General features: G+C 42.7%; 1 protein-coding gene across 1 annotated transcript in view; it reads left to right on the forward strand.

The window, feature by feature from the left end:
* The window catches only part of MYO1D (myosin ID), a 273970-nt gene that overhangs the window by 147271 nt on the left and 99914 nt on the right, over positions 1-26785 (forward strand). The window contains exons 17-19 of the mRNA XM_008147767.3: positions 15339-15562; positions 17841-17985; positions 18533-18637. Of these exons, the coding sequence (XP_008145989.2) occupies positions 15339-15562; positions 17841-17985; positions 18533-18637 (474 nt within the window). The remainder of the gene's footprint in view (positions 1-15338; positions 15563-17840; positions 17986-18532; positions 18638-26785) is intronic.

Below are 26785 nucleotides of genomic sequence, written 5' to 3' on the forward strand. Positions count from 1 at the left end.
AAGGGCACATGCCCGGGTTGCGGGCTCAATCCCCAGTAGGGGACGTGCAGGAGGTAGCTGATCAATGATTCTCTGTCATCATTGATATTTCAATCTCTCCCTCTCCCTTCCTCTCTGAAATCAATTAAAAAAAATGTATTTTTTGAAAAAGTATCACAAACTTGGTGGCTTAAAACACCAGGCATTTGTTCTGACACAGCTCTGGAGGCCAGAAGTCTGAAATCAGTTTCTCTGGGCCAAAGTCAAGGTGTTGTCACAGGCCACCCCCTGTAGCTCTAGAGAATAATCCCTTCCTTGCTCTTCCAGCTCCGGGGAGCTGCCAGATTCCATGGCCTGTGGCTCCAATCGCTGGTCTTCATACCTCCCACTGCCTCCCTCTCCTAAGTGTGTATACGTGATTGCCTTGAAGGTCCAACCAGATAATCCAGGATAATCTACCCATCTTAAGATCCTTAACCTAATCATGTCTGCAAAGTCCTTTTTTGCCACATGAGGTAACATTTGTAGGTTCCAGGGGTTAAGAGGTAGCTACCTTTCAGGGACCATTATTTAGTTTACCACACTAAAACCTAATGGATTTAGCAGTCAGAATTTATTTCTTCCTCATGCACCTGGGGTTTGGCCATTCTTGGCCAATCCCATCCAGGCCAGGGATTGAATATAAGTTGTCTTCACATGTTGGTCATTTTTTCTGAAGTCGGTGGACCTCTGGGCATGTTCTTCTCATGTTACTAGCAAAAGCCTAAGAGGGCAAGGCTGACCACACAAGCATGTCCCACGCTTCTCAGGTCACATGCATTTATATCCCATGGACCAAAGCAGATGACATCAAGGGGGTGACCCACGTAGGTCAAGAGGGAAAGCATGAATATTGGCTACAACACTGTTTCCTGGCATAGGGTTCTCTGTAGATGACAGTAACTTAAAGCTAAGTGAGCAATCTATGGACTTGTTTGATAGAGGAAGAAAATCCAGAATTTAAAGCAGTTATTTAGTAATAAGACAGTTTTCTATCGTTATTATCTGACTAGAGGCCCAGTGCACAAAATTTGTGCATGGTAGGGGGGGGTGGACCCCTCAGCCCAGCCTGTACCCTTTCCAATCGGGGATCCCTCTCACAATCCAGGACTGCTGGCTCCTAACTGCTCACCTGCTTGCCTGCCTGATCACCCCTAACTGGCCCCCTGCCAGCCTGATCACCCCTAACCACCTCTGCCTGCCGACCTGATCACTCCTAACTGCCCCACCCTGCTGGCCTGGTCACCCCCAACTGCCCCCCTACCAACCTGGTCGCCCCCAACTCCCCCCCCCCCCCCGCCGGCCTGGTCACGCCTTACTGCCCCCACTGCCAGCCTAGTTAACCCCAACTGCCCCCCTGCCGGCCTGGTTGCCCCCAACTGCCCCCCTGGCCAGCCTGGTCGCCCCTCACTGCCCCCCCCCCGCTGACCTGGTCGCCCCCAACTGCTCCCACCCGCCCGCCTGGTCTCCCCTCAGTGTCCCCCTCAGCTGACCTGGTCGCCCCTCAACTAACCCCCCTGCCAGCCTTGTCGCCCCACTCAGCCTGTTCAGTCATCCATTCAGTTGTTTCGGATGTGATGGCCCCTGGCTCTTTATATATATATATAGATGAGTAAGTCAAGGGGCTATGTCTATAATGGTCTTAGTCTGGTCAAGTAAATACATTCCTGTGTGCAATGATCCTAGGAAACTTATTTCATGGTTTTTATGTAGGGAATAAACGTTTACAGATATGGAAACTCTGAGACTCTTTGGGGCTACCTAGCTCCTTTTGCCAAACATAGTGACACAGTGGAGTCCATGAAGGTATGGAAAAGAAGCAAGTGTTTTCTGCCCCTTTGGGAAAACAGGTCGCCTCTCACAGAGAGGAAGTGCACGGGAGCACATCCATCGGCTGCTGAGTTCAAGCCAAAGGTACATTAATTGATGTATCGTATCATGTTTTCTGTGGCCGGTGAGTTTGAATGGCTAGTTCAGCTAAGTAATCTACCCAAGAGTTGGTTTCTTATACACTAATCAGAATCTGATGTTTGTTCATTTGAGAACCAGTAGATAATCCTATATAATAAAGAGGTAATATGCAAATTGACTATCACTCCAATACACAAGATGGCCGCCCCCATGTCAAAGATGTCCACAACAAGATGGCCTGCAGGGGAGGACAGTTGGGGGTGATCAGGCCTACAGGGGAGGGCAGGCAGGGGCGACCAGGCTGCTAAGGGAGGGAAGTTAGGGGCAACCAGGCCTGCAGGGGAGGGAAGTTAGGGGCAACCAGGCTGGCAAGGGAGGGCAGTTAGGGGTGACCGAGCCAGCAGGGGAGGGCAGTTGGGAGCAATCAGGCCAGCAGGGGAGGGCAGTTAGGGGCGACCAGGCCGGCAAAGGAGGGCAGTTAGGGGCGACCAGGCTGGCAAAGGAGGGCAGTTAGGGGTGACCAGGCCAGCAGGGGAGGGCAGTTAGGGGCAATCAGGCCAGCAGGGGAGCAGTTAGGCATTGATCAGGCTGGCAGGCAGAAGCAGTTAGGGGCAATCAGGCAATCAGGCAGTCAGGCAAGCAGTTGGGAGCCAGCAGTCCTGGATTGTGAGAGGGATGTCCAACTCCCCATCCGACATCCCTCGAGGGGTTCCAGTTGGAGAGGGTGCAGGTTGGGCTGAGGGGACACACACACACACACACACACACACACACACACACACACACCCATGCATGAATTTCATGCACCAGGCCTCTAGTATTTGTATATTTGAAAGAATTTCCCAATCTAGTTTCTTTTTTTCTTCTTTCTTCTCATTCCAGTAATAGAGAAATTACATCATTTTCACAGGCCCACTGGGAAAAGGAAAAATGCACAGTAGACTTTCTGGGCTTTTTCTTAGTCTCAGTGACTTAGAGAGAATGTGGAGGTATTGTCACGTTTCCTTGATCCCTTGATAAGATGCGGTGACACTGAGGTGTTGACTTTTGTCCAAAGGGCAGCTGTTTCATGAAAAGCCCTGTAGCTGAACAGGAAAGTAAGAACTTAATTTAAGATATCCACATTTTTATAGCTATAACAGGACCGACTTGTTTAAGGTGAAGATTTTACACTTTTCGAGACATTCTTTCCATGTAAAAGGAATATTCACTGAAAACCAGCCTCTTTCATGCAGCATGTTACTCATTGGCAACCTGGCAACATGTTTTCAAGGTGATGCTTATTCCCGCTAGACTGCTCCAGAATTACGAACATTGGTTTTGAAATTTCATTAAGACTCGAGAGCTGTGTGGCGGCTGCCATGTGTTTCTTCTTCAATGTTTCATAATTTGCTTGGCGCATCTTCACAGTTGTGTAACAGGACAAGCGAGCTGTCTATTTCTTTTAAGTGAGCACTTAAAAATTCTAAGATTCCTGTGCCCCGTTGGATATAAAGCAGTCTGAAGGGCCTTTTTACTTTTTTTGCAGATATTTATTCAAGCTCATAAGTGTCCATTCAGAAAACGGTGTTTATTGCTAGGCACTCTTTGGAAGTAGAGTGATAAATATAATAGAAATTGTTTTGTCCTCAAGGAGCAAATGTTCTAGCCGAATGAGACAAAAGTAAGTCAACAGTTACAAATTGTGTCCCAGTTATGCCCTCAGAGGACAAGGGGAATGTATTTTAAGACTGGCTGGTCAGGGAAGACTTCTCTGAGGAGGTGGCATCAAGCTGAGAGCTAAAGAATGAGGGGGCACGGACTCCAGGACAACTTCAGGGAGAGGAGATTTGCAGAGGGAAATAACGTAAGTGAAGAGGCTGCGGCAGGAAAGGGCTTGGCCACCTGGAAGGCATCTTAAGCGGTGTCACTACCGTGTCTGTGCTTCTGTCTCCTTTTTCGCCCATGCCCATCCATTTCTTCCAGGTTCCCTGCCACAGGGCTCATGTCTGTGCAAGTGTTCAGCTGGAATTCGGGCTTCGGTTTCCTCGAAGGACATCCCGAGGGCAGCTAGCTATAGAAGAGTTCCATGAAATATAGATCACAAGCTGGTCGAAATGAATGAAAAAGACCCAAAGGAAGGGTGGATTATGATGAACCTAAAAGGTTTCCAAGTTTCTCACACAGAAAGAATTGTTTAGGCAATCGCATGCTGGTGTTCCGTTGAAAAGCCGTCTGGCTTATTCTCTGAATTCAGGAGATGCTTGCTCTGACCTTGCATAAAACGGTTGATTTATTATGACGGGTATATTAAAACCTATAGCATATGCCCTTCTCACTATAGCTCATGCCTGTTGCACGCGAGTCATTTTGTATGTGTGTGTGTGCCTATTTCCCCCCTGACGGCTTCCCACTGGCTTTCTGCACCACTGTTTCAGAGGAGACACCCTCAGAAAGGCTTCCGGCATTAACTCTTCTTACCGCCTGACCAGGTGGGAGCTGACTTAGATTCAGTCCATTCATGTGAGTTGGACGCAAATAATATGTTTCTCCTATCATACCCATTGGCTGTATATGCTAACTCATTAGTATTTCAAAAAATACAGAGTTTTTAGTGATCATCTCACACATCTTTAAGTCCGGATAATCTACTGGAATGAACATAATCTCCTGCCATTCATGGAGTGATTGTAACATAAAGGCTCTCTCGTACTTGTGATTGAGTCTCCCTCATGCCCCCATAGAGCTTACGTTTTAACAAAACAAATTCATTTGACAGGCACATACTTGATTTTAAAGTAGAGAAGGCCTTTCTAAGTATAGCAACAGCGAAAGAAGAATTCTAAGTGCAAAGATTAATAGGTGTCCCTGCATAAACATTTAAAACTTCTGTTTCTCAAAAAATACCATTGTATCACAGCATATTCAGTTACCCTCCCCCCCCCCAAAAAAAATGGAAAGAAAATGCAATTAAATTGGCATAGAATATAGCAGGGATTTCATTCATAAAGCAGGAAGCCTATTTATTAGTCTTCCTTTTGGATCATCTTCATTCTAAGTGTGGCTCCCCCTGGTGGTTGCACAGTGGCTGCTCGGGATTTCTTTTTTTTTCTTTTTTAAATATATTTTTATTGATTTTTTACAGAGAGGAAGAGAGAGGGATAGAGAGTCAGAAACATCGATGAGAGAGAAACATCGATCAGCTGCCTCCTGCACCCCCCCCCCCACCACTGGGGATGTGCCCGCAACCAAGACACATGCCCTTGACCGGAATCGAACCTGGGACCTTTCAGTCCTCAGGCCGACGCTCTATCCACTGAGCCAAACCGGTTTCGGCGCTGCTCAGGATTTCAGCAGCCACATGTTTTCCCTCCTTATTCCAGGAGTCACTTCTAGACAGCCCTTGGAAATTCTCTCAGAAAAGAGAGAACATTTTCTTTCTCAGAAACACCCTAGCAAAACTCCTTTCATGTTTTATTGGCATGAACCAAATAATCCTGGCCAGAATTTGGTAAAAGGCAAAACGCTAAGAAATCTTTGTAAATGTAATAAAAGATTAGCTTATTTCATGTAATGAAAAGCCCTTACAAATCATTATACGAAATTATGAATATGTAATATACAAAAAAAAAGGAATGAAGAGAGAATTCACAAAAGAAAATACTTAAATAGCTAGTGATTTTTTTGGAAAGTTGTATAACAAAGCAATTTAAATCATAGCAACGATATATTATGCTATCAGTTGAGTTAATTCTTTTAACTATTCACATGGTAGAGTTTGGAAATGGGTACTTTAATGTAGCAGTTGAAAACATAAATGAATCACAACAGCGATTCTGTTTCTAAAACTTTGCCATAAATCATTTGTATGCGGGAATTTATTAATAATGATACTAAAAAATAGAAAACACTAAAAATACCTCATACTATGGGGTTGTGTTTAATTGAATTACATGCATCTATCTTAGTACTGTGAGGCCATTCAGAATCACTTTATGGGAGGATATCTGATCCCATGAGAAAATGCTCCTGGTATAGCAAATAAAAGCATTGCAAAGCACTTTATGATTATTATCTTTTATTATGATGATCTTTTTTACTTTTTATCTTTATTGTTGAAAGTATTACACATGTCTCCCTTCCTCCCCCCATTGAGCACTTTATGGTTATTATTTGATCTCAGTTTTGTATTAAATATATATGCAACCATGAAAGAAAAATGGTTACATACATTTTTTAAACAACTTCCATATGGCAGTATACCTTAAACAGTATCAAAAGATCATTGACATACTGGAAAAAATACTGAAAACACCGATGACAAAGGGTGATTTTCTTAATTTATAAAGATCTCATACATACCAATAAAAAAGCCAATCCAAATAAAATGTATTTTTAAAAGTTTACCTAAAACGAATTACAAATGACTGATAAAAATATAAATTTTTCAAAATAGATTCTAGGGAATTTAGTTGAAAAATTAATCATATTCCTGTTGGCATCCATTTTAAATCTGTTCTGACTTGATTGATACATGACAAAGAAACCTAAATTTTCAAATATTGTGTTACAAAACATTTCTTGGGGAAGAAATAGATTAGGTAGTAGGATATTTTAGATTTATAAGCACAAGTTCATGTTTCTGGTAAAATTGTCAATAATAAAAATAGTTATAACTCTGTGTACAGATATAAAGCCTAAACATGGCTGAGCAAATCTGACATTTTATCTTATCTATATTTTTCTGTAAATAGTAGTATTTCTTTCTGTATCACCGCAACATTATTCTAGCATGAGCTACTTATTACTCTGATCACATGTATCACCTATTAGTATGAGAAATCATGTATCCAAACAGCACATTGTGGTTTTTCTTTTTATAATTGAGCTATGACCAGTGATGGTCTTCATAGTTAATCATATTATGTTCTACTTGTGCTGTGTAAACTTGAACTATAGAATAGGCATCTGACCTTACTTATCCTGCCATTCCTCCATTAATTACAACCTAAGGCAAGAAAATGAAGCATATTTGATGTTTACCCTAAGAAATCCAAGGGCCTTTTTCCAGATTACTCCCTTCCCCCAAGATTCAGGGTGCATCTTCACCCGGTACCACCATCATAGTGAGCACCCATACTGGTGGCATGTTGGGGTGCAGGGATTTGTTGAGGAGCACGGGTCTAAGCCCCCTGCCCACCACCAGAGCCAGGCTGCTAGCAGGAGCTGTGTGTGTGGTTAGTCACATTCTTCTGTAGAAGCAGGGTTCCCGGGTCTGAAAAATGATCGTTTCCCAAAGCCAAGCATTTGCCAGCAAAACATATTAATGTATGACTTAAAGAAACTTACATCAAATGTATTCCCTGCTTTCCCTATGGCGAATTATTAGTAAAAGAAACATATTCCAACACGATACCGGTAATACATCAAGGCCCTAGCCACTTTGGCTCAGTGGATAGAGCGTCGGCCTGTGGACCGAAGGGTCCTGGGTTCGATTCCAGTCAAGAGTATGTACCTTGGTTGCAGGCTCCTTCCCAGCACAGGCCCTGGTTGGGGCATGTGCAGGAGGCAACCAGTTGGTGTGTTTCTCTCACATTAATATTTCTCTCTGTCTTTCCCTCTGTCTTCTACTCTCTCTAAAAATCAATGGAAAAATATCCTTATGTGAGGATTAAAAGAAAAAAAAGTGTTTTTAAAACACCTATTTTTAATATATGTCAGGTGTCTGGCACACAATAGTGAAATAATGTTTTCCCTCCCTTCCCTTAAGGGTAATAACAGCAATCAGAAGTCAAAGATAGGGGTTGTCAGCTTCTTGTGCACTTTGGATCAAAAAGAACCTTTGAAATAACACTTTGAAATTTTTGCTCAATATCAGTAGCTGTTCTGATAGAATATTCGAGTGGGTTCTCTAATAAGTCACCTAGTGTACATCTTTGCTTCGCAGGTAAAAAACCTGAAGCCCGCCTAGGTTGACCTGATTCCCCACCCCTCACTCCCGTAGCCTTTGAGGAATGCGGGCCTCTCCCTCCAGGGCAGGACTCTCCAGCCCCACCCTGCCCGCCGCGGAGCTGTCCGCCAAGCGGTGCTGGACTGCCCGAAACAGCCTCGCTTGTGGCGGAGGAATTCAAGCTTCTGTTGCACGGAAATTTGCGTCGATGGGGCGTTTGACCATATCTTACTTTTTAAGGCATTAGGTGTAGTTGTTTCCCAGTTATCTCATGGACATTTTGGGTTTTCCTAGGACGTCATAGGTATTTCTTGTTTTCCTTCGGATTCCCCAGAGAAACCACACAGACAGGTAGGAATTTGGGAAACTCTTGTAGAATAAGCAAACACTCCAAAGAATGCTTATGCCAAAGGGGCATATTTGGGGATGGCGTATCTTGACCCCCTTCAAAATGAATGAGTAGTCTGTGTACAAAGGATTCTACAGACAAACATGTTCTTAAAATTCTGTTAAAGTTTATTTACATAGGACTTCCCCAAACCTTTCATATGCTAATGTGCATCGTGAATCTCCAAAAAGGAATCGCAGTAAGCAGCTTTCCCAAACTCACTAAGAATGGAACCCCTTTTTCAGGGAGCATGTGAAAGGCCCTGTGTCCCAGAATTCATTGGGAACTCTTCAGGAATGAATGTTAGGATGCACCTTGGCTGGTGCTTTCTAATAACGGTTATGATCTGAGTTTTTTTGAGTGACCTAAGGAAACATTCAGAATTGAGATCATGTGTAAGCACCTGCAGCAGAGGTGTGCTGGGGTATTTTTTTAAGGAGTGCTGCATGTTTAGATGCTGGGCATAAAGGAAGAAAAGTCAGCACATTGGTGACAAGGCAAAAGCCCGGCTGTGCCTGACCAGATGGTGAGCCATTTCGACATTAGATGGAGGTGGGTCTGGGGCTGACAAGGTGGTACACACCTTCAGACAAATTTGAAACGTCCTCAGACACCTCATTGGATCTGCTCAAATGCCCAAACACTTGACCAGAACCCTGTAGATCTGGGTCAAGAAGCAACTTTGAGAAAGCCTTCAACCGAGAGATTTTGACGATGAATTATCTGTCTGGTACCTCCTTTTTAAAGAAAACAAACCAAACTACAGGCAGTCCTCGGATTACGTCGGACTCGATGTACGCCATTTCGTGGTTACATCGCCATCTCCCATTTATTTATATTTTAAAAAAAAAAGTTCCGTCATTTCGACATATGTATATATGTGCTTTATGCTTTTTATTATTTATTTACCACAAGTAAAGGTCAGGAATTGTTATCTTTCTTTTAAATTTTTTTTTACTGTTTCACTTCATTACTGCTGTGTATGTGCTCCATGTGAGTGACGTAGGTGCTTATGTAGGTGGGTTCCGACTTACAGAGTTAAGTCCACCAGCAGGGCTTTTAGGATCAAGCTCACGTGCGCTTTGCTTTTTTTTTGTTGCTGTTGTTGGGCGTGTGTGTGTGTGTTTTGTCTCTGTCTTTATTTTAATGATTTTAATTTGTTGATTGACTAAAGATTTGGTCGTTTCATTACTTCTTAATTTTCCCCTATATTATGTCAAAATGCTATTTCTATCTATAAAACTAAGGAATAGCACGTCAAGAATTATGCTAAGAACCTACCAATTACATCCACTGGATTTTATTTTCTTCTCAGTACATATTAAATGAGGAGTGAGGGGAAAACATGGAGAACTAGAAAAAAGGAGAGCTGGCCTGTGTTTATTTCGGAGACTAAACTGAAGATATGTAATTGACCTACTTCTTCATAGAGTGTAAACTAGAATCCTTCATCTCTTGCAAAGTACATCTTGTACTTTAATGACTGCCAGATGTGGCTTTGCCGTGCCTGACCACGGAGGAAGCGTGCACCAGGGGAAAGCATGGCAGGGTTAAGACGGCACTATGAAACCTCTGGTTGAACATGACAGACGGTATTTACTGCCACTCCCTCTCAGAAACCCTCACTGAGCAGGAAGGGGTAAGAACTGGAGAAACCCTCAAGGACAGATGGGACCACGGTGGAAACAGCAGCAGACAAGAGGCATCTGCCTGCTTTGGGAAGCAAATGGGTGTGTGGTTAGTTACTCTCCCAAGCAGGTGGAGAAGCTGAAATCCAAGTGCCTGCAGAGAAGGCAGACGAGAGAGCCAGTTCACCTGACCACAGGGCTCTGGAAAGACTCAGGAGTGGGAGGGACCCGGTAGGGGTGAGGAGTAGAGATAAAGCTACAGGTTCATGCCCTGGCCAGCTGGCTCAGTTGGTTAAAAAATTGTCCCATACACCAGTGGTCGGCAAACTCATTAGTCTACAGAGCAGCAGATCGACCACTGCCATACACCAAAAGGTTGCAGGTTGGATTCCTGGTCAGAACACATAACTAGGTTATAGGTTCGATCCCAGGTCAGTGCGCGTATGGAAGGTGACTGATCAATGTTTCTCTCTCACATTGATGGCTCTCTCTCTCTCTCTAACAACCAATAAAAAAGGCATATCCTCGGGTGAGGATTTAAAAAAAATAAAACTGCAGGTTCACAAAATTCCTTTCTCCCAAATTTCCTGAAATTAACAAAAATGGAAAAATACAAAACATGTCATCAACCCTGAAACCAAAAAGAGAGCTCAACTTTATACCATAAACTTTGAGAAGTGTCATCCAAAAAATAAAAACTGGACCAATTGAAAGAAGGTGCTAAAAAAAAAAAAAAAATCAATATGTTTGCCAAAGAAAAGACTGGGACACGGAGAAGTACAAGGAGGGAATTCTGAGAAGCCTCACTGCTTTTCAGGGCTCTGGCTTTTAGTATAAAGATATACCAGAGGGAAGACTCACTGGGAATAACCCACACCTTCACTGGGGACCCTTTCTTCCATCAAGAAGTCGTCTTCCCTTAGGCAAGAAAAGTCAAGGAAGTTTACCATCTTTCCTGCCTCTGATGCATCAATACATGGGCAAGGAACAGGGGACACATCTGCTAGGAATAATTATTACAGCCAAACCTAGAGAAAGCTCCACAAGACAAAGCAAAAAGAATGCCAGGAGCCTACGCTACCCCCAGGCAGGGGAGCAGACCTCTGGTGCACTCCTTTTATTTGTATCAGGGAAGGAACTCAATGACCCCTGAGCCCCAGCTCTCTCTTCACTCTGAGCAGCTGAAAGACGGGATGAGGCATATTAATCATGGACATCCCATCCATGTGATCTGTGGAAGAATAAAATCAGATCCAATCGGACACTATTTGGGGTAGATGGAATGCTGAGAAGGCAAGATTTCAGGTCATACTGACATATGACTAAGGCAGAAAAATTTCGCATATACCAAAGGAGACAAAAATTCAAATACTCATAACCAATGCATAGAGTGTTCCAGCTCCCCACCAGGCACTGTTTGGTGTGCATTATCTCCTTTAGTCCTTACTATAGCATTACAAGGTAAGCGTCATTTTCATCCTCATATTTATAGATAAGAAAGCTAGGTTAGGAGCTTGCCCAAGTTAAACCAGCTGGTAAGAGTGAGGTCAGGACTTGAACACAGGCAGTCTGAGTCCAGGGCCTCTTCTCATCTGCTCTGCTCTTCTCCGCCACGAATCACACAACATTCTAGGCACCTGCTTTGTACTCTCAGATTAAAGAGAGTAGAAATTCGCTGGCCACGCACCCTTTCTTGAAAGCTCCCAGAGGGAGGAAAACCAAGAAAAAGTAAAACTTGCGCTCAGGAATCAGGAATCCAACAGGAAGAGTGCAGTGGCCTGAAGAGGAATGTGAAAGAGAAAGGTTCGATTGATAGGCTTGACAACTGGAAAAATTATTGATTATTTGATGGGTCTGTTAGAGCATTTGGCATTAACAGTAGGTATCCTATATAATGAAAGGGTAATATGCAAATTGACCCTAAGGCGGAACGACCAGTCGCTATGATGCGCACTGACCACCAGGGGGCAGATGCTCAACGCAGGAGCTGCCCCCCTGGTGGTCAGTGCACTCCCACGGGGGGAGTTCCGCTCAGCCACAAGCCAGGCTGACAGCTGTGAGAATTTTCGTGCACCGGGCCTCTAGTGTAGTAAATAAAGCAGACTTTTCAAATAAGACAGCTATTAAAGACAAGTTAAAACAAATTTCCCTGACATAGTAATGAGAGGGTAGTCCTATTATACAGTGGTGAATCAAATTAATATGGAATATGAATATCGTATTTAAATTATACTATATAACACAATAAACACTGTCGACTTTAAAATTTTAAATGTACTTATTATGGGGATGATAAAGGAGAGGTTTGAGTGATGGCGAGAGAGCTACATCACCAACTTCTGTAATTTGGGTATGTCTGAAAGGATCAACCAAGAAATAATAGTGTGCGTGATATTAGTAAATACCAGAAGACGCGGTTAAAGTTGTTTGGGTGGGATGGGACTTCAGCGTGGGGTTAGGTGGGCAAGGGGAAGAGCTACTGTCTTTTTTTTTTTTTTTTTTTTTTTTTAGCATTTCTGTACTATTTGCTTTTTCAACTAGACTAAACAAAGAATACAGATGACATTTTAAAGGTTCAAAAGAACAACAACTATGCCTTAAAAAGCACTTATAAAAATTTTTTTTCCCAAATTGCTAAAGCATCTAACCAAAAACATTTTAATAAGAAGCTCTATAAAACACTTCTTGGAAATTAAATATTGGTTTCCTCTATAGATGTAGCTCCAGGGAGTCTTAATTTCCTTCCTCTTAAAAGAAAGGCAACAAACAGTATGAAACTTTAAAAATGTGTTTTCTTTAAGAAATTGAATCACAGACGTCCACCCTGTAATTGTATTCTTTTGGTTTTTCTAGATACTAAAGAAGGAGCCTTTATTTTAGTGCCTGGGTGGAGGCGTAACAAAGCCATTTGTAGGATGGATTCAGCTACAGAGCAGGGGGCCCTTTTGACTAAAAAGGGTTTCTGTACCGAGGCCACAGAGTGGGTTTCCATTGCCCCATTGTCTATATATTCTGTTTCTATGTGAACGCGAGGTTCCTACCACGGATTGCTCCTAGGCATGTTTTCCTTCCACATCATGGTTTTCCTGGACCTGTTGGTTCCTCTTTGGGGTCCCCTGATGACCTCCTCGCATGTAGTATGCAAACAGATCTATTGTGCAGCAGGCTGAAAAGGGAGAACTTTGCAAACACATGGTGCCAATTTAAGAGTCTGCACCAGGAGACTCAAGATGACTGAATAAAAGAGGCATTGCACGATTTTTTCTGAGAGAAACTGGTGGGCACAGTTGGGGATTTAAGAAGAAATAAAAGAAGCCTGAAGGAATCTGGGGAACCCATATGGTGGGCTTAGAACTAGAGGTTGCAAATCTTGGTCTTAAGAGGCCAGAGACAGGCAGGGAAATAACACCCTCAGCCTGAGAATTGGGATGGTCATTTAAGAAGCAGCAGTAAATAACTGGAACATGATGGTGGTGTATACAAGGAGTTTATTATCAAAGAAAGCAGTTAGAGTCGTTTGAGTGTTGCGGACTGTAGTAGCAGAAAGGAGAAGAAGGGTTTGTACTGGAAATACTGTGGAAGCAAGACTTGGGGTGGTGGTGGAAAGCATATATAGGGAAAGAGCCATTGATGAAGATTACACTAGCTTTCTCTTTGCTTGAGAGACTGAGAAGTATGGGAACCTAAAAAATATGTAAGTATCTCTGCCTGGCTGGTGTGGCTCAGTGTTGAAACATTGACCCATGAACCAGGAGATCACAGTTCAATTGCCAGTCAGGGCACATTCTCGGATTGTGGGCTTGATCCCCTCCAGGGGGTGTGCCAGAGGCAGCTGATCAGTGACTCTCTCTCATTATTGATGTTTCTATCCCTGTCTCTCTCTCCCTTCCTCTCTCTGAAATCAATAAAAATATATTTTAAATATATATATATACACACACTAATAAAAGGGTAATATGCTAATTAGACTGGGAGACCTTCTGGACAAAGCCATGGTGGTGAGGCCGAGGCAGAGGCAGTTAGGGGCGATCAGGCCGGCAGGGGAGGGCATTTGGAGGCGATCAGGCCAGCAGGGGGGTGGGGGCAGTTAGGGGTGAGCAGGCCAGCAGGAGGGGCAGTTGGGGGCAATCAGGCCAGCAGGAAGAGTGGTTAGGGGCAATCAGGCAGTCAGGCAGGCAGGTGAGTGGTTAGGAGCCAATAGTCCTGGCTAGCAAGAGGGATGTCCCAGATTGGATAGGGTGCAGGCAGGGCTTAGGGACACCCCCTCGTGTGCACGAATTTTGTGCACTAGGCCACTAATATATATCTTCGACTTCCCCATGCTTAAATAAAGCTGGCATTGAACCCTCGCCGGGTAACTCAGTTGGTTAGAGCATCGTCCCCATATGCCAAGGTTGTGGGTTTGGTCTCTAGTCAGGGCACACACAAGAATCAACCAATGAATGCATAAATAAGTGGGAGAGCCAATCGGGGTGTGTGTGTGTGTGTGTGTGTGTGTGTGTGTGTCTCTCTCTATATATATGTGTGTGTATGTATGTATATACATACATATATACGTACATATGTATGTATATATACACACATATATACATATGTATACATATATATGTGTATATACACACATATACATATATATACATATATATACACACACACACATACATACACACACACACATATATCCCCTCCCTCTCTCCCCCTTCCTCTCTGTCTGAAAATTAAAAATTAAAAATTAAATTGAGACATTTATATATTGTCTGATTTCCGAGCACTAAAAAGATTTTAACAATGATTCATATGGTATTGGTCATCTGTTTTGTTTTATGTTTTTTGTTTTCTAAATACGTTTTTATTGATTTCGGAGAGGAAGGAAGAGGGAGAGAGAGAAACATCACTGATGAGAGATATTGGTCATCTGTTTTGCCCTTCCTGCAGGAATACATCTAAATCCTAGGGCGTTTACACAGCACCTGGAGAGGGGCTGCCCAGGCTGCGTGTAAGTCAGTGTGTAAATGCAGTGTGGTATTACCCTAGTGGCCAGTGTACATGATCTGTGTGAAGCCAGGCTTCATAAGAGAACTACAGATGTTGATGGCTTTTGGTTTTCTGACTCATCTTGTTCCCTTTCAACATGCTTAAAAACGTTTATCCAAAGACATTTGTAGTTCGTCGTTCTTCTTTTCATGACCATAACGTTAAAACAGGACTCTGCTTCAAACTCAGCACGCACTCCAGTGTCGACAGCAGTGCCCAGGTAGACAGCTGGACCAAAATGACGGGCCCGACTCCCCACCGCCACCTGTTGGTGGCTGGCAGAATTGACATGCTTTGGCTCCAGCTGATTTGGGTGGCACGTGCAAGGTCTCCAGTTGAGTTTATAAGCAGAGGAGCGCCTATGATTTCAAAGCGACCTACTACTCAGGCAGCCAGCAACACTTTTCTTTTTCTCTCCTCTGTCGTGAAGGTGTGGCGGGGCACGCTGGCCCGCATGCGGTACAAGAGGACCAAGGCGGCCCTGACCATCATCAGATACTACCGGCACTACAAGGTGAAGTCCTACATCCACGAGGTGGCCCGGCGCTTCCACGGCGTCAGGACCATGAGAGACCACGGGAAGCACGTGAAGTGGCCAACCCCTCCCAAAGTTCTTCGCCGCTTCGAGGAGGCCCTACAGGCCATTTTTAATAGGTAAGGACTTGTTCGTATGTGCTGCCTCCGTTTATGGCAGCACACGTAAGGTGTCATATCAAAATCACAGTTCTTCGACCAGGAGACTGGCTCAGCTATTTGCTGTTTGAACATGTCTCCAGTTTTGTAGACTTCGATTTCACAAGGCATCTGTTCCACTCTCAAAATAGCAGAACTGTCCGTTGATTTTTTTTCCGGTAGCCATATAGACAGCAGCATGCTGCCTCCCCTGGATCAAGCCATATTGAAGATGTTATTGGCATCCAGACTCTACTTTCTTCTAGTAGCAAAAAAATAGCTATTAAAATCACCGCAAATAACCCACACTAGGATTTCTGTCCATCCTTTCTGTGCAGTGGTTGTCTGTCCTGCATACCTTAAACTCACGAGGAGTTTATAATACATGCCACTGCCCAAGCCCCACCTCCAGAAATACCTGTCTAATGGAGCTGGGGAGTGGGTGCCCAAACAGAGGTCCTTTTTAAAGTTTCCTAGGAGATTTTAAATTACAAGGGAGGAAACAACTGTTTTAGAGCACGCAGTATTTTTTTTAAATAAACAAGCATCTATGTAAACTGTGATACCTTTCCATGCGATCTTCATTTTTTTTTTATAAACTGCCCTGAATCTGAGTGTTTAGTTATTTATTACTCCTTGCTCCTGATGGTTTGAGCTTATTTGTTGCCAGTGTGCACCAGATACATTTAGCTTTGTCTTATGTGCAGCTGTCTAGTCCCATAAGCTAAGCTAATGGTCCTCAAATGTGGTCATTTGGTGGCATGATGATCCACATGGAACACTGAAGTCATTGAGAGATAGGATGTAAATTGGTGGCAGATGTCAGAAGATAAAGAAAATGCATGGGAAGAAAATTTTATATTACATATCTCATTTGCTTTCAAAGAAAAAGAATGACTGCTCATAAAAAGAAAAAAATCAAACAGTGCAGATTTATTGAAAGCAAAAGTACCTAAATTCTCAGGTGTAATACTATCAATGTTAGTTGTAGTCTTGGCAGCCTTTTTAATGCACAGGTAAGTGTTTTATCATGAATTGTACTCTCTGCAACCTGCATTTTTTACATAATCTAAAACGTAATGAAGTGATACATGAATACATGCTCATTTTTTAAAAAGTGAAATAACATAAAAATATATAGGATATAAAGTTGAAATCCTCCACACCTCCTCTTGTCTCTCCCCATTTTATTTCTTTCCCCTGAAATAACCACTCATTAACAATTAGTTTATATCCTTCTAAACCTTTGTCCTTGCATTTACAAACACACGCTTGTAAGAGACAGCCTGAGGTAATGGTTAGGAACACAAACCCTGGAGCCTGGGTTCATATTCTAGCTCTGCCACTGAAGAGCTGTGTTACCTTGGGCAAATTAGTTAACCTCTCTGTGCCTCAACTTCCTTATCTGTAAAAGGGCTGTAACAATAGTACCTGCTCATAGGGTTGTTGAAAGAATTATAAATAAATACGTATATAAAACATCTGCTCATACTATGAGTGTATATGCATCTGGAGTCACATATAATTTGGAATTTTTTCCTGCTTTTACACAAGCGAGATCATAAGTATGGTTATATGACTTGACTCAGAAATAAGTCTTGAAGACCTGTGCATGACAAAAAATAAAGATCTGAGTAATATTTTTAATGGATGCAAAGAATTATTGGTTTCGATTGTGTTGCTCTGTGGCCTGTACAGTCTTCCTTAGATTTTGAGCTTTTAGGTATGGCCTACAATTGATTAGTTTTTGTAAAATTTAGTGGCAATATCCACTCAGCACCTGCTGTGCCACAGGCACTGACCTAGGTTCCAGGTATATGGTGACAAACAGCCAAGATGCAAAAGACAGTCCCAGGCATCTTAGGACTTGGAGTCAATGAGCATTTTGAAAAGACTGCGCCTGCTCAGTTTATTGACTTGTTCTCTCTCTCTCTCTCTCTTTCTCTCTCTTTCTCTGTCTCTCTCTCTCTCTCTCTCTCTTTCTCTGTCTCTCTGTCTCTCTGTGTGTGTGTCTCTCTCCCTCTCTCTCTCTCTCTCTCTCTCTCTCTCTCTCTCTCAGTCTTGCTAGTTGTATTAATCAGTCCAAAAGCAAACTTTTTCTGTAGAGAGCCAGATAGTGTATGTTTTGGAGGCATGTTACCGTTTTTAGGGTAGCATGCAAGCAGTCTGGGTTCATCCTACTTAATGGCAACTTCTTGTGTTTGAGAATGAATGGTCTTGTGTTTCTGCAGTCGAATACATTGTGTTTATTTATTCGTAGATGGCGAGCATCTCAGCTTATCAAGACCATCCCTGCTTCAGACCTGCCCCAGGTCAGGGCAAAGGTTGCAGCCATGGAGATGCTGAAGGGTCAAAGGGCTGACCTCGGGCTCCAAAGGGCCTGGGAGGGCAACTATCTTGCTTCGGTAAGTGCAGGAGAACTAAGTGGGTTCACTCCCGCTCCCTTAACAAAAAAAAAACAAACAAAAAAAAGAAGAATTTTTCTCCCAAGAATTTATAGAAAAACTGACAACTTCAGAAACTAAATCCTGTGAGCAACACTAAACTAAAAGTTTTATTGCTTCCAAGTGTACAACAGCTGACGTTTCCCCCACGTTAAAAAGGGTGTTCTGTCTTCTGTCTGTGTGTATTAGGTGCACGCTATACCATGGCTCTGACCATTTAATCCTTTCCTTGCGTAACTCAGCAACTGTTTTTAACCATCACCTTTATATCAGTTATTCCCAAAGCTCTGTTTCATCCTCTCCCCGATCCCTTATTTTAAATTTTTTACTGCTAGAGGACCTTTGTTGTTAAAACAGCCTTTTAGTAGCTTAGCACCTGGGATGGGGAGGTTAAAAGTAAAGCGTGTGCAACGTCATGAGCTTAGTAATAAAGCCGTGCGCTAATTGCTCACTTTTTCATCTGAAATGCTAAGCGTCATCATTCAGTCACACTTCCTGTCTCTTTCAGAAGCCAGATACACCTCAGACCTCAGGCACTTTCGTCCCCGTCGCCAATGAGCTGAAACGGAAGGACAAGTACATGAACGTCCTCTTCTCCTGTCACGTCCGTAAGGTAAGGCGATCTTGAGACAGACCTCCTCGGAAGGAAGAGGCTGCTTCCAATAAAGCGCCCTGAGACACACCTTCAGTGAAACTAGCGATAGGCACACCGCTGGCTCTGTCCTCAGGAAGCTGTGCCTGTCCGTGGGAGGCATGGATGGACGGGGAGTGGATATTTTTGGCAACCATTCTTAAAACAGGAGAGGCGGGACCTCCTAGAGGTCAAGGATCTGTATTTTACTGAATATCTATCTTTCAAACACATACTCATCTGCCTATATTTAATGGTCATTGAGTACTTTTTATATATGTTTTATTGCTGGTTTTTTTTTATTTTTATTGATTTCAGAGAGGCATGGAGAGGGAGAAAGAGATAGAAACATCAAACATTGACAGAGGATCATTGATCAGCTGCCTCCTGCACAACCCCCCACTGGGGATTGAGCCCACAATGCAGGCATGTGCCCTGAATGGGAATCAAACCCATGACCTCCTTGTTTATAGCTCAATGCTCAACCACTGAGCCACACCAAGAAGAGGGAGGAAGAATGTAGTTTGGAAAAGTGAGAAGGACATAGTGAGATTCAGAAGGGAAAGGGAAAGGTTATGTGCTAGGGATATATTTGCTCATCTGGAGCAGGATGTGTGTGGACCGTTATTTACCTGGAGATGAGAGCAGCTGGGCGAGTGAAACAGGTGGAAGTTGGAAAGTGGAAGGCAAGGGATATAGTTGGGTTTTTTAAAAACATTTGTTTAGAAAAGGAAAGAGAGAGGAAATTGAAATAACTACAAAAGAACATTTTGTAAAAATATGCAAATAAAATTATGCAAATAAATTTTAAAATGTTAATTAAGTGGGTGGATTTAAGAAAAACATTACCTAGATTAACCCCAGGAGAGATTCTGATATAAATACACCAATATTCGAAGGAGGAATTAAGAAAATATCAAAGAGTTACCTCACAACAAAGGTTCAGGTTTAGGTGATTTTAGAGGTTTTTTGTTTCACATTTTCAAAAAATACATAATTACAGTGTTATTCAGATCAAAATAATGAAATGATATTTTTCTATATAAATGTGGGGAACTTTAAAATGTTAATAACAACTAGTGTTTCCAAGAGTTTAGAGAAACACTGTTGGTAGGTCATAAAACAAGCCTCAGTAAATTTAAAAGGATTGAAATCTTACAAAGTATATTCTCTGACAATAATGGAGTGAAATTAGGAAAGAAGAACAGAAAGCAATTTAGGGGATGCACAGATAGGTGGGAATTAAGTGACACACTCCTGAGTAACCAGTGGGCAAAAAAGAAATCACAGGAAAATCAGACATTTGGAAAAGAAGACACAACCTAGCAAAACTTATGGGAGACAGTGAAAGCTGTCTTAGAGGGAACTGTAGTGCCTATAATAGAAGAGATGAAAGATCTCATATCAATAGTCTAATCTTCTACCTTAAGACACTGCTAAAAAAAATAAAATAAAGCAAGCAGAAAAATAAAATAATAAAGATTAGAGCCGAAACCGGTTTGGCTCAGTGGATAGAGCGTCGGCCTGCGGACTCAAAGGTCCCGGGTTCGATTCCGGTCAAGGGCATGTACCTTGGTTGCGGGCACATCCCCAGTAGGGGGTGTGCAGGAGGCAGCTGGTCGATGTTTCTCTCTCATCGATGTTTCTAACTCTCTATCCCTCTCTCTTCCTCTCTGTGAAAAATCAATAAAATATATTTTAAAAAAATAAAATAATAAAGATTAGAGCAGAAACCAATTAAATAGAGAATCTACACTAATAAAAGAGAAAGATGCAAATTGACCATACCTTGTGACACCCACCAGCCAATCAGGAATGAGTATGCAAATTAACCCAACAAAGATGGCAGGTTATATTGCATACACAGGCGCTGAGCGGCCAGGGGTGGGACGCTTGCCCCAGCCGCTCCGGGCCCCTGGGCAGTGTGGGAAGGCGGAAAGGTGGCTCCGGGCCGGAGCCAAGGCAGAAAGGCAGCTCTGGCCGAAGGGAAGGTGGTGCCAGCAGCCAGGGGAAGGAAGGCCAATTCTTGCACGAATCTTTGTGCATCGGGCCTCTAGTATAAAAATAATAGGGAATAAAACAACAAAACCAAAAGTTTTAGTTTTGACAGATCTTTAGTCGGACTGACCAAACACTATTATAGAAGAAGGAGCTTGAACTATTCATGAAGTTCAAAAAAACATAACTGCTAGCGTTCAGACATTCAATTCAATGTAATATAAACTTTTTAACAACATAGAAAGCAGTCTGCTTTAAACGTAGAATGAAATAAATGTCACCAAGGAAAATTTGCTAGTATCTCAGAGTGGTTACCAAAGTCCCGAGTCTAATTCTGAGCTGAATTCAGAAACCCTAGTTTATAAGTGTACCTAAGGTTGATCAGCCAACCAGGAAATGACTTTTGCTAACCAGATTTCACTGACCCACACAAAAAAAGTATAAGCCCTAATGCCAGTTAGTGAATTTAACCAAGGAATGTACCATTCCAGCCATTTCCGTGAGTCCGCATTTCCACTATCTAGGATACTGCCTCTCTAAAATCAAGGTAACTGTGAAGTCAAATTAGTAATCAGACAAGTGATCAAAGACCGTTGGGTGGTGATGACAGTCATCCTCTACTCTGGAAAAGTCTCTGGTGCCTCTGATTCTTTCTTTCCAGAGGTGACAATGGGATGTCTAATGGCATGTCTCTCCCTGGCTCCTCCTGGATAAAAACTGAAAAATTCTTAGCCATGCTCCTGTATTTTTTTTTTAATATATTTTTGTTGATTTCAGAGAGGAAGGGAGAGACAGACAAACATCAGTGATGAGAGAGAATCATTGATCAGCTGCCTCCTGCACAACCCACACTGGGGATCAAGCCCGCAACCTGGGCAGATGCCCTGACCAGAATCAAACCATGACCTCCTGCTTCATAGGTCGACGCTCAACCACTGAGCCATGCTCCTGTATTTCTAAGTTCAATGCAAAATAGTATTTCTCCATACTATAGATTAGGTAATGTCCTCTTTAGAATCTTTTTAATCCCAAAGATGTACCAAGATGAACTTGACACGATTTCAGTAAAGTCCTCTCTGTATGCCTTGACTTTTTTATGAAGCAGCCAATTTCTATTAACTACCGTCATAAACTGTCCTTTAAGATGGGAGACTTCTGCAGATAGCTGCTCTCACTCGCATAATAGGTTTGACTCTCCAGGGAATCTTTCTCTCTGGCCCCTGTGGCGCTGACTAAACCTGTAAACAGATCCTTAGAAGTGTTTAGGCAAAAGCAAGATGACAGGGATTTTTTTTTCTTTAGTAGAGGATTTTAGTTTGGGTAAAAGAAGAAATAAGATGAGATCTTATCTAATATTGAGTCTGCAATCCAGTTTTTCTATTACTTTATGGATTTACATGGAAGAGAATTAGTGTTCCTATGCCATAATTATTTTAATTTAGTTTGAATTTACAGATTTACATATGTATAGAACAAGTTTTTCTTGCCCGGCTGGTGTGGTTCACTGGTTGAGTATCAACCTATGAACCAGGAGGTCAAGGTTCCATTCCGGTCAGGGTACATGCCTGGGTTGTGGGCTCGATCCCCAGTAGGAGGCGTACAGGAGGCAGCCGACCATGTTTCTCTCTCATCGATGTTTCTATCTCTCTATCCTTCTCCCTTCCTCTCTCTAAAATCAATAAAAATATTTTTAAGCTTTTCTTTCCATTTTTATTTAGCTGAGTTATGCCACCTAAAGCTATCACTGAGTTGCATGACATCCCTCCCACTCCATCCATATTTTAAGGACGATTTGAGTTGCTAAGAAAGAAGGTAAAGATTTATGACCTGTTCTCTTTAGAAATTACATTTTTACATAAAAAAGGATGTAATATTTCTAAACATTGTCAGTAAAATTGCTGCTTTGAGGTTTTTGTTTGTCAGTTTCCAGATTAAGTCATGGACATAGCATAGAAAGGACAATACTCTCCACTTGACCGCTGTGGCCTATCGTTTGTGACTCTTGTGTGACCTTATGAAATTATGCAAAAGCATCTTTTCATACTTGTTTGCAACACACTCATGTTTTTCAATACGAATTCGCAAAAGATGAGGAACACTACTTTGGCTTATTATTCAGATTTTGTCTTCGATGTTCTCTCGTCTCCATATTCTCAGATGGGTACACATGAGGAGTGTTCTCCAACATGGGTTTCTGTTGAATCTGAGTGTGTTTTTAGAAAGGGCCCAAGCTTAATGTTGAGCATGCTCTCTATGTGCAGCATTCTCAGAGCCTTGAATGGACTCGTGGGTTATGACCAGCCCAGGGCAGGCTGTGGTTTGCATTGTTCCTCAAACCAGCTTGACTGGGAACCCTTTCTTATACAAAGCATCACGCGAGGCTAGTGTTGTGCAACACAACCTAGAAAAGGCTGATGTACCCGCTCTGCAGTCTCTCGTTTCGATCTCTGACGAGTGCCAGTTCGCTTTCCTGGCAAACACTGTTGCCGTGTGCCGTGAATAAGCACCACAAAGAATAGTTACTATTTCACCACATACACTCTATTTTACTATTTTTTAAAATATGTTTTTATTGGTTTCAGACAGGAAGGGAGAGGGGGAGAGAGAGAAACATCAATGATGAGAGAGAATCACTGATCAGCTGCCTCCTGCACGCCCCACACTGGGGATCGAGCCTGAACGGGAATCAAACCGTGACCTCTGGGTTCATAGGGCAATGTGTAACCACGGAGCCACACTGGCTGGGCTCTATTTTACTCTTTATTTCTCTTCATTTTTGTCAAAACTAAAAAATAAGTGCGCAGGCGCGGCGGCCGATGCGAGTGTCTATGTGCGGGCGAGAAGATGGCGGCGGCGGGGGAAGCAGCGTGAGGAGTCGGGCGAGCGACAAGGCTCATTGAAACGGGCCGCCATGGCCCTCCGCAGCCGATAGAGAGGGAGAATGGAGGAGAGAGAGACAGAAAGAAAGAGAGACAGAGAGACACATCAGTCAGCTGCCTCAAGCATGCACCCCAACTGGGCTCAGGGATTGAACCTACAACCCAGTATATTTTTGGAGATTTTAGCCCTGATGAATTCAATCAATTCTTTGTGACTCCTCGCTCTTCAGTTGAGCTTCCTCCATACAATGGATCAGTTCTGTGTGGCACACAGGCTGCAGATGAACTACCTGATGGACAAGAATATCAGAGAATTGAGTTTGGTGTTAACGAAGTAATTGAATCCAATGACACTTTGCAGAGAACTCCCAACTACAGTATTTCAAGCACATTGAACCCTCAGGCCCCTGAATTTATTCTTAGTTGCACAACTTCCAAAAAGACCCCTGATGACATAGATAAAGAAGCCAACTACAGCTCCATTGACTGCCAGTACCCCAGCTCTGCCCTTGATCTGGATGGCAGTTCCAACGCAGAAGCGGAAGTTTTGGAAAACGATGGCACCTCGGGTGGTCTTGGACAAAGGGAGCGTAAAAAGAAGAAAAAACGTCCACCTGGATATTATAGTTACTTGAAAGATGGCAGTGAGGATAATATTCCCACGGAAGTCCTGGTCAATGGCCATGCCAATTTAACCATCCTGAACAGAATATGCACAGAGGATGTAGAGTTGATGGGCAGTATGCCCTTGCTGGGAACACCCAGGACTTGTAGCAGCCCTCAGGACTCCACAGACTTCGTCAGTGGTGCTGTGCCTGGAGGTTCTTTTCCTAGGGCCCTGGACAGCGATGCTAGGACTGCAGGGCAACCTGAGGGCTGCCAGGGGCCTGACTTTGAACAGTCCTGCCTTCCTGCAGAGGCTGACAGGGACAGCCTGTTGAGGACAGCTGTGGCTCACCCTTACGTTGGGACTGATACTACTGAAAACCTTGGCGTTACTAATGGACAAATACTTGAATCCTTGGGTGAGGGCTCAGCTGCCAATGGGATGGAGTTGTACACTGTGGAAAGCACGGACTCGGACCCAGCTAAGGCCGAGAGCACTTCCCCTCCCGCCGAGGCCCTGGCCTCTGTGGTGGGCACCACTCCTGTCAGTCAGCCTAAGTCATGGGCCAGTCTTTTCCATGATTCTAAGCCCTCTTCCTCCTCGCCTGTGGCTTCTGTGGAAACTAAATATTCCCTTCCTGCCACATCTCCCCTGGTCTCTGAAAAGCAGGCTGAAATCAAGGAAGGGCTTGTTCCAGTTTCAGAGGATCCTGTAGCCATAAAAATTGCAGGTATAGTTCAAAAGATACAGGTCAAAAGTGAAGAGGGGAGCAGATCTCATCGCCTGTTGAGTGAGAAGTTTGCGACAGTCTGGGCTTATAAACTGTGGTGATAGATTTTTACCCAGAGCAATAGTAGATTACCTGTTTGTTAATAGGAGTTTCTGAAGAATGCCTGTGCCTTACATGTTATCTAAAATAATTTATAAACAAAATGAGAGGGGGTTGTCATAGCTTTATGTTAATTGAAAAATCTCTGTTACCAGTCCTTTTCTATTGACAAATGACATTTCCATTTCTTGCCCTTTGATCAAGTACTTCTGTTCCATTGTGACTTGTCCTGTCTGTTACACCTGTTGTACACCTTTGGTATAATTCCTGATTTGGACTCACTTTGCATTGTTTCTATATATTTTAAAATACAAGAAAGCATTGGGGAAAAAAAAAAAAAAAAAAAAAAAAAGACTAAAAAATATACATTGGTTATAAGGATATGTTTAGAGAATTGACTGATTTCTAAAGCTATGAGGCGAAAGGGAGAAGACTTAATGAAATTCAAACTGAAACTGGAATTTTAGTTTGCTGTCTTTTACCTGTGGCGACATATCTTCTGTGTCCCATCCACCTGTCGTAATTTACTCAGGTGTGTATCCTACCAACGCTGTCGATGTTTTCAAATGAGTCTCCAACTTCTTTGTTGCATCTTTAAAACAAGATCTTGGGAGCAGGGATGGAGGTTTATATATCACAACTGTGCCTTCTGTTCTCCTTAGTGGAGGGTTTTTAGTGGTCTTTTTTGTTGTTTTGTTTTGTTTTGTTTTGCTTTGCTTTTTCTTCTAATCACTGAGAAACATGACCTTGTAGTTCCTCAGATTTTTTTTTTAATTTTTAAAAAATTTTTTTATTTATTGATATTAGAGAGAGGAAGGGGGAGAGAGATTTGTTGTTCCACTTATTTATACATTCACTGCTTGATTCTTATATGTGCCCTGTCAGGGGACTCAAACCTGCAACCTTGGTATCTCCAGACAACGCTCTGACCAACTGAGCTACCCAGCCAGGGTGTTCTTCAGAAATTTTTAGTGCTCAATACCTTGATTTAAATATTACCCAAATCTAAAATTAAAACCTGCTGCCGAAACCGGTTTGGCTCAGTGGATAGAGCGTCGGCCTGCGGACTCAAGGGTCCCGGGTTCGATTCCGGTCAAGGGCATGTACCTTGGTTGCGGGCACATCCCCAGTAGGGGGTGTGCAAGAGGCAGCTGATCGATGTTTCTCTCTCATCGATGTTTCTAACTCTATCCCTCTCTCTTCCTCTCTGTAAAAAATCAATAAAATATATATATATAAAATTAAAACCTGCTAATCAGCAAGTAGCTAACTGCATATTTATACAGTGTCCCTTCATTAATCTGTTAGAAAAAGATGGGCCTACAAATGTAGCATTTCTGACTCGCTAGTAAAGTAGCGCTCTACAGAATCTCTCTCTCTCTCACACACACACACACACACACACACACACACACACATTTCCTCCAAATCCCATTATCTAATTTTATTTTCTTTATACATTGTATGAAATTATTTTCACTTACAACCTTCTTATCTGTCTCAACTCCATCTGCTGTCCTAGTCTCAGGTTTGTACCATAACCAAGGGCTTTCTGTCATTCCTTTGTATATCATCAGCACCTTATAAAGTACTTGAAAATGCACATTGTAGATTTGGGGGAAGAAATCATTTATCAAATCACTTAATTCAAGTGAATATTTACCAGTATCATTTCTTTAAATTAATAGGAGATGTATACTGAATTAACAAATGTAGAAAAGTTAATTCAGTTCCAATCTCACAACAAAATTGTGAGTCTAAAGATTTTTTAAGGGTAGCTATGACCAAGTAATATGCATGGCAAATACAGGCACAGG

This window comes from Eptesicus fuscus, chromosome 20 (assembly GCF_027574615.1).
Source record: "Eptesicus fuscus isolate TK198812 chromosome 20, DD_ASM_mEF_20220401, whole genome shotgun sequence".
In the NCBI taxonomy this organism is placed as follows: Eukaryota; Metazoa; Chordata; class Mammalia; order Chiroptera; family Vespertilionidae; genus Eptesicus; species Eptesicus fuscus.